We start from the raw sequence: 12,881 nt of genomic DNA on the forward strand, positions 1-12,881 counted from the left end.
TTTTTGGTCCATTGTTATTAAAATGTATATTTAATAGTTTAACAGTAATCAACGCTCTCCTTTAAATACTACTAGAGATTGCTAGGCAAAAATCCATTTGTTTCTGCCCTTCCAGTTTCTGCTTTGCTTTGGTTTTGGTCATTAAGTATTGTTACCTAGCTGCAGCCATCGCAAGAACAAGGACGGGGAGAGGATTATGAGTGATGAACATCTCGACTCTAATTTGCCAAATTAAGCAGTTGGAACTGTTCTTCATTGAATGATGTCTGACTTAACCTCACCTTGGGAACTGGAGCCAAGGTTAATGGTGCGTGTGTGGTGGGCTCTCTGGTGATGGGAAATGCTGTAGGTCACAGTTTCTCTGAAGTGGGACAGGGGACCTGTGGAAGTGTCCTGAACTCATTCCACCATGTGGGAGGGGTTGGGGGCAGGGCTGGGGACTGGGGTGGGCAGTTTGGTGGCGCTTAGGGTCTTTTCCTGGTTAACATTCAGGAAGACAGGAGGTCTGGAAAGAGGAAGGCAGCCTTGCCAGGCAAAATGCAGGCCTGCTAAAGCCTCAGTGGTTGAGGTTCCCTCAGCTACATGCCCAGGAGGTGAAATACAGCTTCAGGCCAGGAGGATCCCTTGCTTTCTTAGTCCGCTTCCCTGTTGCCCTTCCCTTGGCCCTTGCAGGCCACCTGCTCGGGGCAGATTCAACATCTCTCCTAATGTGGTTTAAAAGGGATCCAGGAGATGGGATTCCCAGTGCCCTGCGCTTTTTCTGGGAGGCTGGACTGTTCTCTCCCGAACGTGACTGCAGAGGAGCTGTGGTTTGGGGCTTGCTGGTAATTCACTAGGTCGGAAGGGGAGGAAAAACGTGCTGCATATTTTCCCAGCTTCCCCTGCCCCATGCCATCCATCACCTTCAGGTCACAGCTTGGACTTACTGTGGAGTGGGTTGTGGCCACCTCCCCAAGAGGTCTTGCACTAGGGGCCCTTGCCAAGCACCCACAACTCTCCTGGTTCCTCAAAGTCCCCAGGAAGGAAGAGCCCTCCTGGTGATGCCAGTGGCTCGGGTACTGGTGAAACAGGTGAATGCCCACCTGGATGGAGCGGGTGCTCAGCCAATACCAGAGGGGTGGGTGCCAGAGAGGAAACCTCCTCCCGGCTGCTTTGGGCTTCCCAAGTCAGGTAGATCTTGAGGGTCCTTGGCATGACTGGGTCTCCAGTGGCTTCCCCCAAACGTGTCTGGCCCCAGGCAGTGAGGTGAGAGCGCCCGCCCTTTCCTGGCTCTTCTAGGGGTAGAAAGCCCGCCCCTGAAACTTTTGCGTTCGTAGAGTAGCTTTAAGACTTGCTGCAGCCGATGCTGGTGGCGCGTGTTTAAAATTCTAGTCTTGCTCCCATGGGCTTCGGCCTCCATCTTCACCTTTAACAACCGAGGGCTGGCGGCGCGGTTCCTTCCCGCTCCGCGCGGAGTTTTGGGCACAAAGAACGCAGAGCCCGCATCACCCCCGGGGGTCCGGATGTGTTTAAAGCGGACCCCGCCTGGAGGCGCGTTTTGGAAGTGGGCACGTGTGCGGTGGGAGCGGGGCGCGATGGGGTGAGGGAGGAGCCAGCCTGTACAGATTTTTCTGGAGGAATCAGACCCACTGTCTCCAGAGCGGCCCTTCCCCAAGTGCGGAACACATTTTTCTTCGAATCCTCTTTGGAAAGGGGATTAGAAGCGTGTTGCGCCCGGTGCGGGGCGACCAGGGTCTCGGCGCGTGTGAGCGGAGTACTGGAGCTCGCTGCCCGCTGCCCCGGGGACCCCGCCTCCGCGCCCTTGGGGACCCTTCCCGGGCGGGGGCGGCAGCGGCATTGGGCCCTGCCGGGGTACGCGGGCCGGCGTTTCCCCGCCTCCCAACGGGCCCGGCCCACCCGAGTCCCAGCTCCCAGCTCGGCCGTCGGGTCCCCGGGCGCGTGGTCGCCTCGACGGCTCCCCCTGCCGGAGCGCCCTGTCCCCACCCCGCACCCAGAGTCTCAGGACTAGTCCCCCCAACTTGTTCTCTGCTGTTAACTAGTCGCGCTGCCGGAACGATGGGATGGGGTTGCCACAGCAACCAGACTGGACGTCACAATCCGGGCATGTCTGCCGCCCCCCCCGCCCCCCCGCCCTTCTTGCTGCCTGCCGCCGGCGCTGCCGCCACCACCTCGGCCGGCTGCGGGACTCAGGCTGCGGGGCGCGGTGGGCGGAGCAACCCGGGCTTTGCGGGGAGCGGGGCGAAGGCGGCCGAGAGGAAGGGGGTCGAGACGGGGGAGTGGAGGTTTGGGGGGGTGGGGGGGGCAGGCGGCCGCCATCTTCTCGCCGAGGCTGCCTCGCCCGCCGCGCGCGCCCGTCCGGCAGCGCACGGGTTAAGGCTGGCACCGCGCCCGGCGGGAGGGGGGGCGCCCACCTCCCCTCCCCCCCGCGCCGGGCATGCGGGGCCCGCTGGGCACCGAGGAGGAGCTGCCGCGGCTGTTCGCGGACGAGATGGAGAACGAGGACGAGATGTCAGGTGAGCGGGGCGCCGGCTGCGCCCGGGGCGGGCGGCGGGGGACGAGGCGACCGGCGGGGCCCCGGGGCCGGACCTCGCGGGCGGCGCTGGCGGCGCGCGGGAAGGGGCGCCGGGCTGCGTTCCCGCCTTGCTGGCGCCGCGCGGCCAAGGGCGCGGGGCTGGGCGAGCGGCGGGGAGCGGCGCGCGGGCCGCCAAGGGCGGGTACGATAGGGGCCACCCTGGCCGCGGCGCGGGCGGAGGACCGCCGGGGGCCTGCGCCGGGCGCCCGAAGCGGGGAGGGGGCGCGGCGCCGCGGGGGTCAGCCCGCGTGCCCTTGAAGGGGGCGGGAATCTCGCTCGGCTGCTGGTGCCGCGCACTCGGCACTCTCGCCCCGCGCCGCGCACCCCTTGCCTCGCGGGGACGGGCGGGGGCAGGAGGGACCAGATACCCGGACCCGGCCGGTCTCGGCCCCAGGGTGGGCTGGGTGGGGCCCGGAGCGGGCGGAGGACGGGACGTGCTAGACGAGAGGGCGAGCGCCCTGGCTGGGGCGGCTTCCCTCCGGGCCCACGAAAGCTCCGGGGTGAGGCGCGCGGGCTCGGACTCCCGCTCCCCTTACCCGGCCGCCGGGAGCCGTGACTGCCGCTCCCAAGCACTTTGCCCGGGCCGCCGGCGTCTTCCTGGCGCGCCCTAGCGCCGGCCGGCGCCTCCAGCCCGCGGTCGCCCGGCTAGTGGCGTTCCCAGCCCACCCTGCTTTGGCTCCGGGCCCGACTCGCAGGGCCACCGCCCCTGCCCTTGCCACCCCTCTCCAGAATTCAGCAGAAAGAGGGCTTGTGCGTCAGGGATAGCCTTGCGGGATCATTCTTTACTCAACTGCTCACCGTTTGTTTGGGACGTTTCCCCTCCTGGCACAGCTGGGCAGGGCCTCACCCTGTCAAGCAGCCTTCCTCCTTCCCTTCTGGGGGACTCTGTCACATCGCAGCTTCCCCGCACCGAGTCATGGCCCCTCCTGGGCTCCTGGGGGACTTGTGGGCGGTGCCGGAGCCCTCCCTGGCCCTGGAGTGGGCTGTCTGGCCCCAGGGGGGAGCATATTCCACAGATTGGCACCTTAACTCCTGTGTACAGGAGGTGAGAAGGGGAGGACCCAGGGGCGGCAGCTCCTCTCTGCTCTGCCTCTCCTACTGAGGGGCTTCCCACCAGGCGGCCATGCCCACTGGGGGGTCTCCTCCCCTGCTCACTTGTTTGCTTGCTTTAACAGGGTGACTGGGGCCTCACCCTGCTTTTCAGACAATGCAGCCAAGTTTGCGAAGAGCCTGCTGGGGTGAGGGGAGTGGGGGTGAGGTGGCCACACATGGGTGGAGTTGCTTGGACAATAGTTGACTGCTACGTGCTGGGGTCCAGGGAATTAGGCCCATTTCCCGGAAGGGAACACAGAGGCCTAGCACAGGCACTGAAACCCATGGCTGTTTTCTACTTAGGAAGCTGGCTCCTTGGTAAAGCTGGTCACTGGCTTCCTCAGTGAGTGGTGCTCGGGGCGTGGCCCTTTGTGGCACTGATGGGGCCAGTGGACAGCTGAACGTTCGTGAACAGACTTATTTCTGGGACTTCACCAACCCCCTGATGGGGTCCCCTGTCCCCCTTTCCCATGCGTTCTGGCTCTCCCTGGTTGTGTCAGGGCTTGGAGGGGAGGGGAGGCGAGGAGGCCAGGGAAAGTGTCCCCAGACTGGCGGGCACCCAGCTCACTCCACTTGGGCCTGGGTCCGAGTCGCCTGCCCACCACCTTTCCTCCCTCCTGCTTGCACCTGTCACTCCAGGGCAGGGCGTGGGGGGGTGGGCTTGGCCCCAGGGCCTCTAGGAAGGCCTCCAAAGTCCCGCAGAGCAGAGACTGCAGCCTGTCCTTCAGCAAGGCCAGGGGCTCCCACCTCCAGAGCACGTCCTGAGCCTCCCCGAGCTGCCAGCTCCTCTCTGTGTCCCTGGTCCAAACCACTGTCCCCTCCGCTGGTCCCCTCCGGCTGGTCCCCTCTAGAGCCTCCTAACCAGTTCTCTCCGACCACGCTCCGCTCAGCAGCCAGGGTCACCTTTGAAAACGCAAAGCAAACCCGGACCCCCACGGCTTGGACTGACTGCAAAGTCCCTTTTCTATTCCACCCTCATCTCCACCCCGACCTCCTTGTTCACACTCTGGCCTCCCTGATGCTTCTGGAAGCCCCCAGGCTCCATCCTGCCCTGAACGTTGGCCATGACCCCTGCCAGACCCAAGCTTTCCTCGGCTCACAACTGCCTCCTTCTGCCGGTTAGGTCTCAGCTCCTGGCTCCAGCGTAGCCCCACCCCTGTCATTCTCAGGCCCATTTTAATGCTTTATTTTCTTCGCAGTGCTTCCCTGGAATATTATCATCAGCTGACTTGTGTCCGTGGGCTCCCGCCTTGGGTGTGACTCCCGTGACCACCCACTGTGCCCGGCACCTAGCACTGTGGGTGCTAGAGAGAGGGTTGTGGTCTCAGTGTCTGAGGGCTGGGGGGTCCCTGGGTCACCCTGGCCTTTGGACGTGATGACAGCCTCGGCCTAGGCCTCGTGTCTCTCCTGAAGCACTGGCCGCCTGGCCCCCTACCCTCCACTGCGGCCTCTCTGCAGCCGTCAGCCTGAGCTCGTGGCCGTGACCCACAGGGCTGTAGGGCCGGCAGGTCCCCCAGGTGGCCGTTTGTGGATGGGGGAGCCGGTGTGCTGGGAGCTGTCACACTAAGTTTTCAGTCTGCCGCAGCGGACTCAGTCCTTGTCAGGCCTACTGTCTTCACTCTGCCCGTCCGCCACCCCCCTCAGCAGCGTTCATGTTGCCGCCCGGGCTTTGGTCGGGCAGCTCTCTGGCATTGAGGCGGGTGGTTGAGCCTGCTTGCGGGGGTGGGGGAGGTGCCCAGCTGCCAGATTCCCCTGGGCGTTCAGAGGGCTAGTCCAAGAGAGGGCTCAAGAGTCAGGTGGCTCCGCCTCTGCTGCTTGTTTGTGGCTGACCTCGGGCAAGCTACCCAGTCCCTCTGCCTCAGTGTCCCCACTTGTGGAATGGGCTGCGGCGTCAGCAACCTCATAGAGGGCTTATTATGAGGACTGATGAGGCAGTGCACGTGGAACAAGTAGGTCACAGTGCCCGGCACGTAATAGGGGCCCAGCAAAGTGTGGCTTGTAGTTACCACCGTCCAAGGGGAGCAGTTGGCCTGCCTTCCCCAAGGAAATGCTTCTGAGACATGCACCCTCATCCAGTAAGCTGGGGGGCTGGGAGCCTGGGCCAGAGGGGCTGGAGCGAGGGAGGGAGGAGAGGGCCTCAGCATCCCAGGCCTTTTCCCTGCCTTGTAGGCCCAGCCCTTCCTCAGTCCCACACAGAGGGGTGGGTTTCCTAGAGCTGCTGAGCCCATCTTCTCTCCAGGCCAGACAGTGTGACCACTCTGGCACTGGACTGGCCCAGGTCCCCCTAGCCCATCTAGGCTTCTGTGGGCCCAGGGACCAGGAGGGAGGGAGAGCCACGGTTCTGGAAGGTCTGTGCCTTCTTAGTTAGCTCCCCCCACGTTGGGGAGATGTGGGTTCGGGGCACCCCGGGGAGCCTGGTCATATTTAATACTGTTTGCCGAGAGGAGGGAGGTAAAGCGGTTATAGCACCCTTTGCCCAGTGGCTTGGCCTGTGGGGTAGTCACCGCATTCTAAAGTGATTTATCATTTCATCAGTTCATTCAATCACCCACCCACTTGTTAATCCATCCACCCACGTATCCACCCTCCCACCAGAACATCTACCCATCCAACCACAAAACCAACCAGTATACCCACCAGACACTGGCCAGCCATCCTACCCATTCATCATGCATCCATCCATCCTCCCACCCACCCATCCATTTATTTAATCTGTCCAGTCCTTCCTTCCTTCCATCCATCCTTCCTTCCATCCATCCATCCATTGACCCATCATCCATCCATCCACCCATCCATTTATTTATCTGTCCATCCATCCTTCCTTCCATCCATCCATCCACCCATCCGTTTTTATCTGTCCAGTCCACCTTTCCTTCCTTCCTCCCTCCCTCCATCCCTTCTTTCCTTTCTTCCTTCCATCCATCCATCTTAACCAGTCTCCATCCATCCATTTATTTATCCGTCCAGTCCATCCATCCATCGGTCCATTCATCTCTCTGTCCATCCATCCATCATCCAGTTGTCTATCCATCCATCCACTCACCCACCCAGCATAGATTTCTTGCATGTCTTCTCTGAGCGAGTATTGAACACAGTACACGGTGTCTGACTTTCTGGGGGTTTTGCAGGTGAAACTTTTGAGACTTCCTGCCTTGTCTCTTTGGCTCTGTCCTTATTTCCTTCCTGTTCTTATTCTCACTTACTCTTTCCCCATGTCTATCCCTTCGTCTGTCTCCAAGTCTGTCAGGCTGTCTTCCCCGAGTCCTTCCTTCTCTCTGTCTGTCTGTCCCTCTCTTTCCCTCTGTTGTCCCCGTCCCCTCCCTCCTGGCCTCTCTTTCCTCCTTTTCCCCAGCCTCCTCCATCCTCACTCTATCCAGGCCCCACTCCCTTAGGGTAAAAACTTCCCCTGTCCTCCGCCCCCACCTGCCTGCCTGCCCGCCCGCCCGTGGTGCTCAGGACTGACGTTTTGTTTGATGAGATGCCAGTGAGGTAGTGTCTGGGTTTTGTTAAATGTCATAAATGAATTATTAATCCTCTCTTGGGCGGGAGTACTGCCCCCCCCAGCAATGTCAGTAGAGACCTGTGGTGTGGGGGGCACTCCAAGGACTGATGGGAACCTTAGTCTTGGTGACCCCTCCTTGGCCAGCCCTAGGGTGGCCCTGAGAACCCCTGGCCCAGCAGTGGCCAAACGAGAGCCCACCCCTCCCCCCGCCATCCACTCCTTCAGTCCCGGCCATCCTAGCCCTCCTGAGGCCCTGGGCCCCGCCTGCCACTGCCAGGCACTTAAACTGCATCTCAGCTTCTAATTCATCACCCCGTGAGAAAGCCAGTCCTCAGCCTATTTATCTTTACATTTTTATTTATTTAATTTTGGCTGCATCGCTCAGCCTGCGGGATCTTAGTTGCCCGACCAGGGATTGAACCTGCGCCCTCAGCAGTGAAAGCACGGAGTCCTGACCACTGGACTGCCGGGGAATTCCCAGTACTCGGCCCATTTCAAGAATGAGGAAGTGGGCTCAGTGGAGAAGGGATTGGGGGCCACCCTGCCAGGAAGGGGTGGTGGTTCGAAGCCTGAGCTCCCTGTCCCTCCTCCTGGCCACCAGGTGGTCTTGTTTCCTGCTTGGGGGAATGGAAGGAGACCCTCTCCACAGGCTTCAGAGAGGATGGTGGACGTCGAGCTGGGTCCCCATCGCTGACAGATTTGCTTACCTTTCCGGACTCGGGTGACGGAGCTCTTGATCCAGCTCCTGGCTGCACCTCCCCACATCCGTCAGCCACCCCGAATCAGACGACCTACCTCTTCCTTCCACAGTCATACGTTTTTCTTTCGCTCTGATCACCTTGTGTTTGCTAAGTTCCCTGTCCCCAGAGGACAGGGGCAGGGGGTGGGCAGAGCATGGGGACTTGCGGTGGACTAGCCCTGACCCTCCCACCCTGAGGGACCACAGGTGATCTTTCAGACCAGGGGCCGGCCTGAGTCACCTCAGTGTCCCCTGGGCGTGCCTGAGCCTGGCACATGGGCTATGCTGTTTAAATGCTTGTGAAATAAACGTGGGGAAGGTCTGAATTCTGGGAGGGTCCTATACCTGGAGGGAGGGGCAGGCGCGGGGACCACACCTGGGGGTGGGAGCCACCTGCCGGGGCTCCATCCTGGCTCTGCCACCTGCCGGCTGTGAGACTCAAGTGGGCAAGCGATGAGATCCTCGGAGCCTGTTTCCTCGTCTGCACACGGGGGTGATAACAGTACCGTCTCCCAGAGTTGCTGTGTGGAGTAGATGGATTCATATAAACGAACATATGCTACCTGCTTCGAGCTTGGTGCAGGTGGTAGGTCCTTCCACTGCTATAAGGTGTTTCGCTAAGAAGGGTCCACGCCCCCCGCCCGGGCTGCAGCCTGCGGAGCAGCCTGGGGGTCCCGCAGGGCTAAGCCAGAGTGTGTGCAGCCCCTGGTGAGGGGCTGGGGGAAAGCAGCAGGAGGTGCAGGTGCCTCTCTTTGCCGTCCCCCCCCTTGTCCCCCGTCTCATCTCTGAAGCAGTCTCCCCCGGCCCTGCCCCAGACCTGGGAGACAGATCAGGGCTAATGGGTCCTAATTATAGCCCCTCTGGGGGTCGATGGAGCCCCGGGCCCTGGAGGGGCAGGGCTGGTGCGTGAGGGCACGGCCGCCTGGCTGGAAGGGCTGGGGGGCAGCAGGGAGCTGGCAGACAAGGAGTCTTGAGGCCGCTTCCCCTCAGGACCCTCCCCCAGGGCGGGGGGGCTCCCGCCTTACTGGTGGCTGGGTACCCTGAGGAGGCACAGGGCTGGGCTCCGGGAGGGGCCGATGGGCACTGGGAAGGATTGCTTGGCTGTGACTCTCCAGGTCTGGTATTAGAAGAAGCTCAGGGCTGGTTGCAAAAGAGGGAGGAGGGGGGCAGGGCTGAGTGGGAATCATGGGGGTGTCGGGGAGCAGCGTCACAGGAGGTCAGCCCTGGGCGTCCTCAGGGCCACCAGAAGCCGTGCGGTGGAGGAAGATGGGGGTGGGCAGGGTGGGGTCCCCGTGGTCGTGTGCCAGCTCTGGAAGGGCCCTGGAGGAGGGATTTAACCAGACAGATGGCCCTGGGCCGTGAGGTCTTCTGGGAGTGGAGGAGGGGTCTGTCCAAGGGCAGAGGGCCTGAGGACTTCTCCTCCGAGCCCTGTCCTGGGCGTGGGTTAGGGCTAGAGGTGCCCCTACCTCCTTCCCAGGCAGGGTGGGGCGCAGCCCATGGGAGATCCCAGGCTTCCTTCTAGAACCTCCCGTGGCCTCCTGTGCATCCATGGTCTGTGCTGCTGGCCGGTCAGTCTGTGACCGTGTGCTGGGCTGGCCTTCCCAGTCTGGGGACTGCGCTGCTGAGGGGACAGGGGACGTGGGGAGATAGCAGGAGGCGGGAGAGAGAGGCCCCCTCCCGGTTGCATCAGCTGAGCCCGTTACATAACCGAGCTGGGCACGGCCAGCGTGCGGGGGTGGCTTTCCCAGGCGGTCTCTTTGCAGCTCCGGGGGAGGTGGAGGCCGGTGGGAGAGTGGGCAGGCGTGGACGGGCATCTCCTCGTCAGCCTGGCTCCCCGCCAGCCATGTCACTGTCCCCAGAGCCCTCCACTCCAGGATGACTGGGGGTCCCTATGAACGTTTCCAACTGGCCCCGAAATCCTTGCCTCTCCCTTGCCAGGGCTCAGGGGACAGGACGGGCTCGGGTCCTGCTGCCCTAGCCTGGCTCCCCTCAAAGCCTGCCCACGTTAAACCCAGCTTCGGGCCTGCCCTCGCTGCCCGCCCCGTGGGCCGTAGCCCTGGCCAGGGCCACAGCATCTGTGCCCGCCACGTGGTCCTGTCCTCAGCCCTGCGCCTGTCTGCCATTCAGGACCGCTGAGCTGGCTTCCCGGGGAAGGCCAGCGCTCAGGCCACCCTCGTGTCACCTGCACGGCAGCTCCCTCACCTGTCTGGAGTTGGTCTCTCTCTGTGTCTGTGTTTGCCTGGCAGGATGGGGAGGGGACTGAGACTTGGGCATGCCCTGTCCCCGTGGACTCCTGGGGGGGCCGGACAAGACAGGGCTAGCACTTGCTTCCTGGGGGGCAGGGCCACAGGCCCCCTGGCAGCCCTGGAGGAGGGCCCTGGGGCAGAGGGGCGCTGAGACAGAGGGTGCAGCCCCCGCCTTCCCTGGGTAGGGGTGTGGTACGTGTGGGAACTGGCCCTCCAGGTGTGGGCGGGACGGGCGTTCACTGGGCCACCAGCATCACCAGCGCCCTCTAGCCGCACCCAGAGTGTGGTGATGGGCGCCTTCCCCCTCCCCTCTGGGGACTCTAGGGGGCAGGGTCCCAGGCCCTGGGGTGGACCCCTCTGGACGATGGGCGATGTTGGAGCGCCCAGGGTGTGTCCAAGCATCTGTGGGTCTGGCGCGTTCAACAGCCAGGATGTTTTACTCTAAAATTTTTAGACTTCCTGGGCGGGGTTGGGGGCCTATCATTTAAACCCGATTCAGTGAGGACACTGCCCATTTCCCATATGAGAGTCCCCTGCGTGGCCCTGGGACTTTCTGCCCTCCTAAGGGTCTCCCAGGGTGGCAGCCCCACAGTGGGGTCCCGCTCGAGGCAGACCCCAGACCGAGCGAGACTCCCTGTCGTGTCCCCCCACCCCCGTGCACATGGGCAGTGAAGGCCGTGGGATGGGGGATAAGCTGCTGGTGTGGAGGCTGGCTGGCTTGTGGACCCCTTTTGTGGACTCTTTGGAGGTTGTGCCGGTGCCTACTGGAAGCTTCCTTCATCCCTGGCAGGCAGATGCATAGCTCTAGTCTGGGTGGCTTGTTCTTGCGGTGTCTTTTTGCTGCCGTCTGCCCCCAAGAGGGCCCTCCCGCTCTCCGCACCCCCAGCCCTGGGGCCCATGTCTGGTCCCAGGAACCCAGGGCTCGTGCCCTTTCTCACCCCTGACTTCCTGGGTGGGAGTTAGGCCCCAGCCACGGGCTCCCTTTGGGGGCAGCAAGAAGCATGTAGCCTGCAGCTTCTTCTAAGATCCCCACGTGACACACCCGCCTGTTCCCCCCAGCCTTTCCAGTGCGTGAAGGAATGAGGATTCAGGAAAGGCGGACAGCTTCTAGAAAACCCACCTCTCTGTGGACCGTCACATCATCCCGAGCGCCCAGCGGAGTGTGTTTGGCATCCTGCTGTGTGTGTCCGGGTACCTGTGACGGGGAGTGGGCCTGGCAGGTGCGGGTGGGGACCAGGCAGCGGGGGGCAGTGTGGTCCTCGAATCCCCATTAAGGGGAGCCCTGACATCCCCCGCGCTGGTCTCTCCTCCAAGCTCCCGGGCGCTTGCTCCAAGGCACCAGGTGGTCCCAGGGGAATGTGACCTGTACGTCCCTGTCATCCTGCACTCACAGGCTCTCTCCTGGCCACGCCGTGGCCCTCTGGAGGGCGGAGGTGGGCCTCGACCCCTCCCTGGGCCAGCTGGAGATGGCTTTGTGACTCAGTGGGGCTGCTTTCTCCCTGGGGAGCCATGTCCACAAGGCCTCTTACTTGGTCATTTGTTGTTTTTTTTTAAATTTTTTAAATCTATTTTATTTTATTTATTTATTTTTGGCTGCGTTGGGTCTTCGTTGCTGCGGCGCGGGCTTTTCTCTAGTTGTGGCGAGGAGGGGGGCTACTCTTCATTGCGGTGCGCGGGCTTCTCATCGCGGTGGCTTCTCTTGTGGAGCACGGGCTCTAGGCACACAGGCTCAGTAGTTGTGGCCCGCGGGCTCTAGAGCGCAGGCTCAGTAGTTGTGGCGCATGGGCTTAGTTGCTCTGCGGCATGGGGGATCTTCCCGGACCAGGGCTTGAACCCGTGTCCTCTGCATTGGCAGGTGGATTCTTAACCACTGCGCCACCAGGGAAGCCCTGGTCGTTTGTTTTTGCTTCAGTTTCCCAAGCACTGTCATAGCAGGGTAGGTGGTTATTGTTCCATTTTACAGGTTGAGAGGAGGAGAGGCCCAGAGAGGTGGGGTGATGTGACACAGCCCAAGGGGCTGGGGTTCCACTCCGCGGGTCTGGGGGTGGCTTTGAGGTGTTGGGGCAGGGGAACTAGATGGAGAAGGCGGGGAGGGGTGGGGATGGGCTGGGGAGGGCAGGGTGGCCGTGATCCGGCACAGTTGGGTGGCAGAGGAACTGACTGTCCCAGCGGGCCCTGCCTCTCACTCTGTGTCCCTGGGGGTCTTCCTGAAGGAAGCAGCGGAGTAACCCCGTCTCCCTTCTGATTCTTCCAGAAGAAGAAGATGGTGGCCTTGAAGGTTTCGATGACTTTTTCCCTGAGGAGCCCGTGAGCCTTCCCAAGAAGAAGAAGTCCAAGAAGCTCAAGGACAACAGGTCCAAAGGGACGAGGAAGAAGAAAGAGGTGAGTGGGGCTGGGCCACGCGGGCGTCCTGACTGCTCCTCCTGGGCCTGTGGAGAAAGACGTGGGCTCCCGGGACCATCTGGCAGAGGGGTGCCTCCCGAGAGCTGAGCCTGAGTGAGAAACACCAAAATCAGTGTCTGGTGTGGGCAGCGTCCCCACGGACACCTGCCCCGAGATGTATCTCAAGTGTCCTGTCCTTTTTTTTTTCTTTTTTTTTTTTTTGGCCGCGCAGCACTGCTTGCGGGATCTTAGTTTCCTGACCAGGGATTGAACTCGGGCCACGGCAGTGAGAGTACGGAGTCCTAAGCACTGGACCGCCAGGGAATTCCCAAGTGTACTTTTTTATTT

At 62.0% G+C, this 12,881-nt stretch overlaps 1 protein-coding gene across 1 annotated transcript in view; it reads left to right on the forward strand.

Moving 5' to 3' along the window:
* Window positions 1-2,434: 2,434 nt before the first annotated feature.
* The window catches only part of CHD5 (chromodomain helicase DNA binding protein 5), a gene marked incomplete at its 5' end in the record, with an annotated part of 62,158 nt that continues 51,711 nt past the window's right edge, over window positions 2,435-12,881 (forward strand). The window contains 2 exons of the mRNA XM_082661761.1: window positions 2,435-2,513; window positions 12,406-12,533. Of these exons, the coding sequence (XP_082517887.1) occupies window positions 2,435-2,513; window positions 12,406-12,533 (207 nt within the window). The remainder of the gene's footprint in view (window positions 2,514-12,405; window positions 12,534-12,881) is intronic.

Source organism: Grampus griseus, assembly GCF_964374135.1.
Source record: "Grampus griseus genome assembly, chromosome: 1".
NCBI lineage: Eukaryota > Metazoa > Chordata > Mammalia > Artiodactyla > Delphinidae > Grampus > Grampus griseus.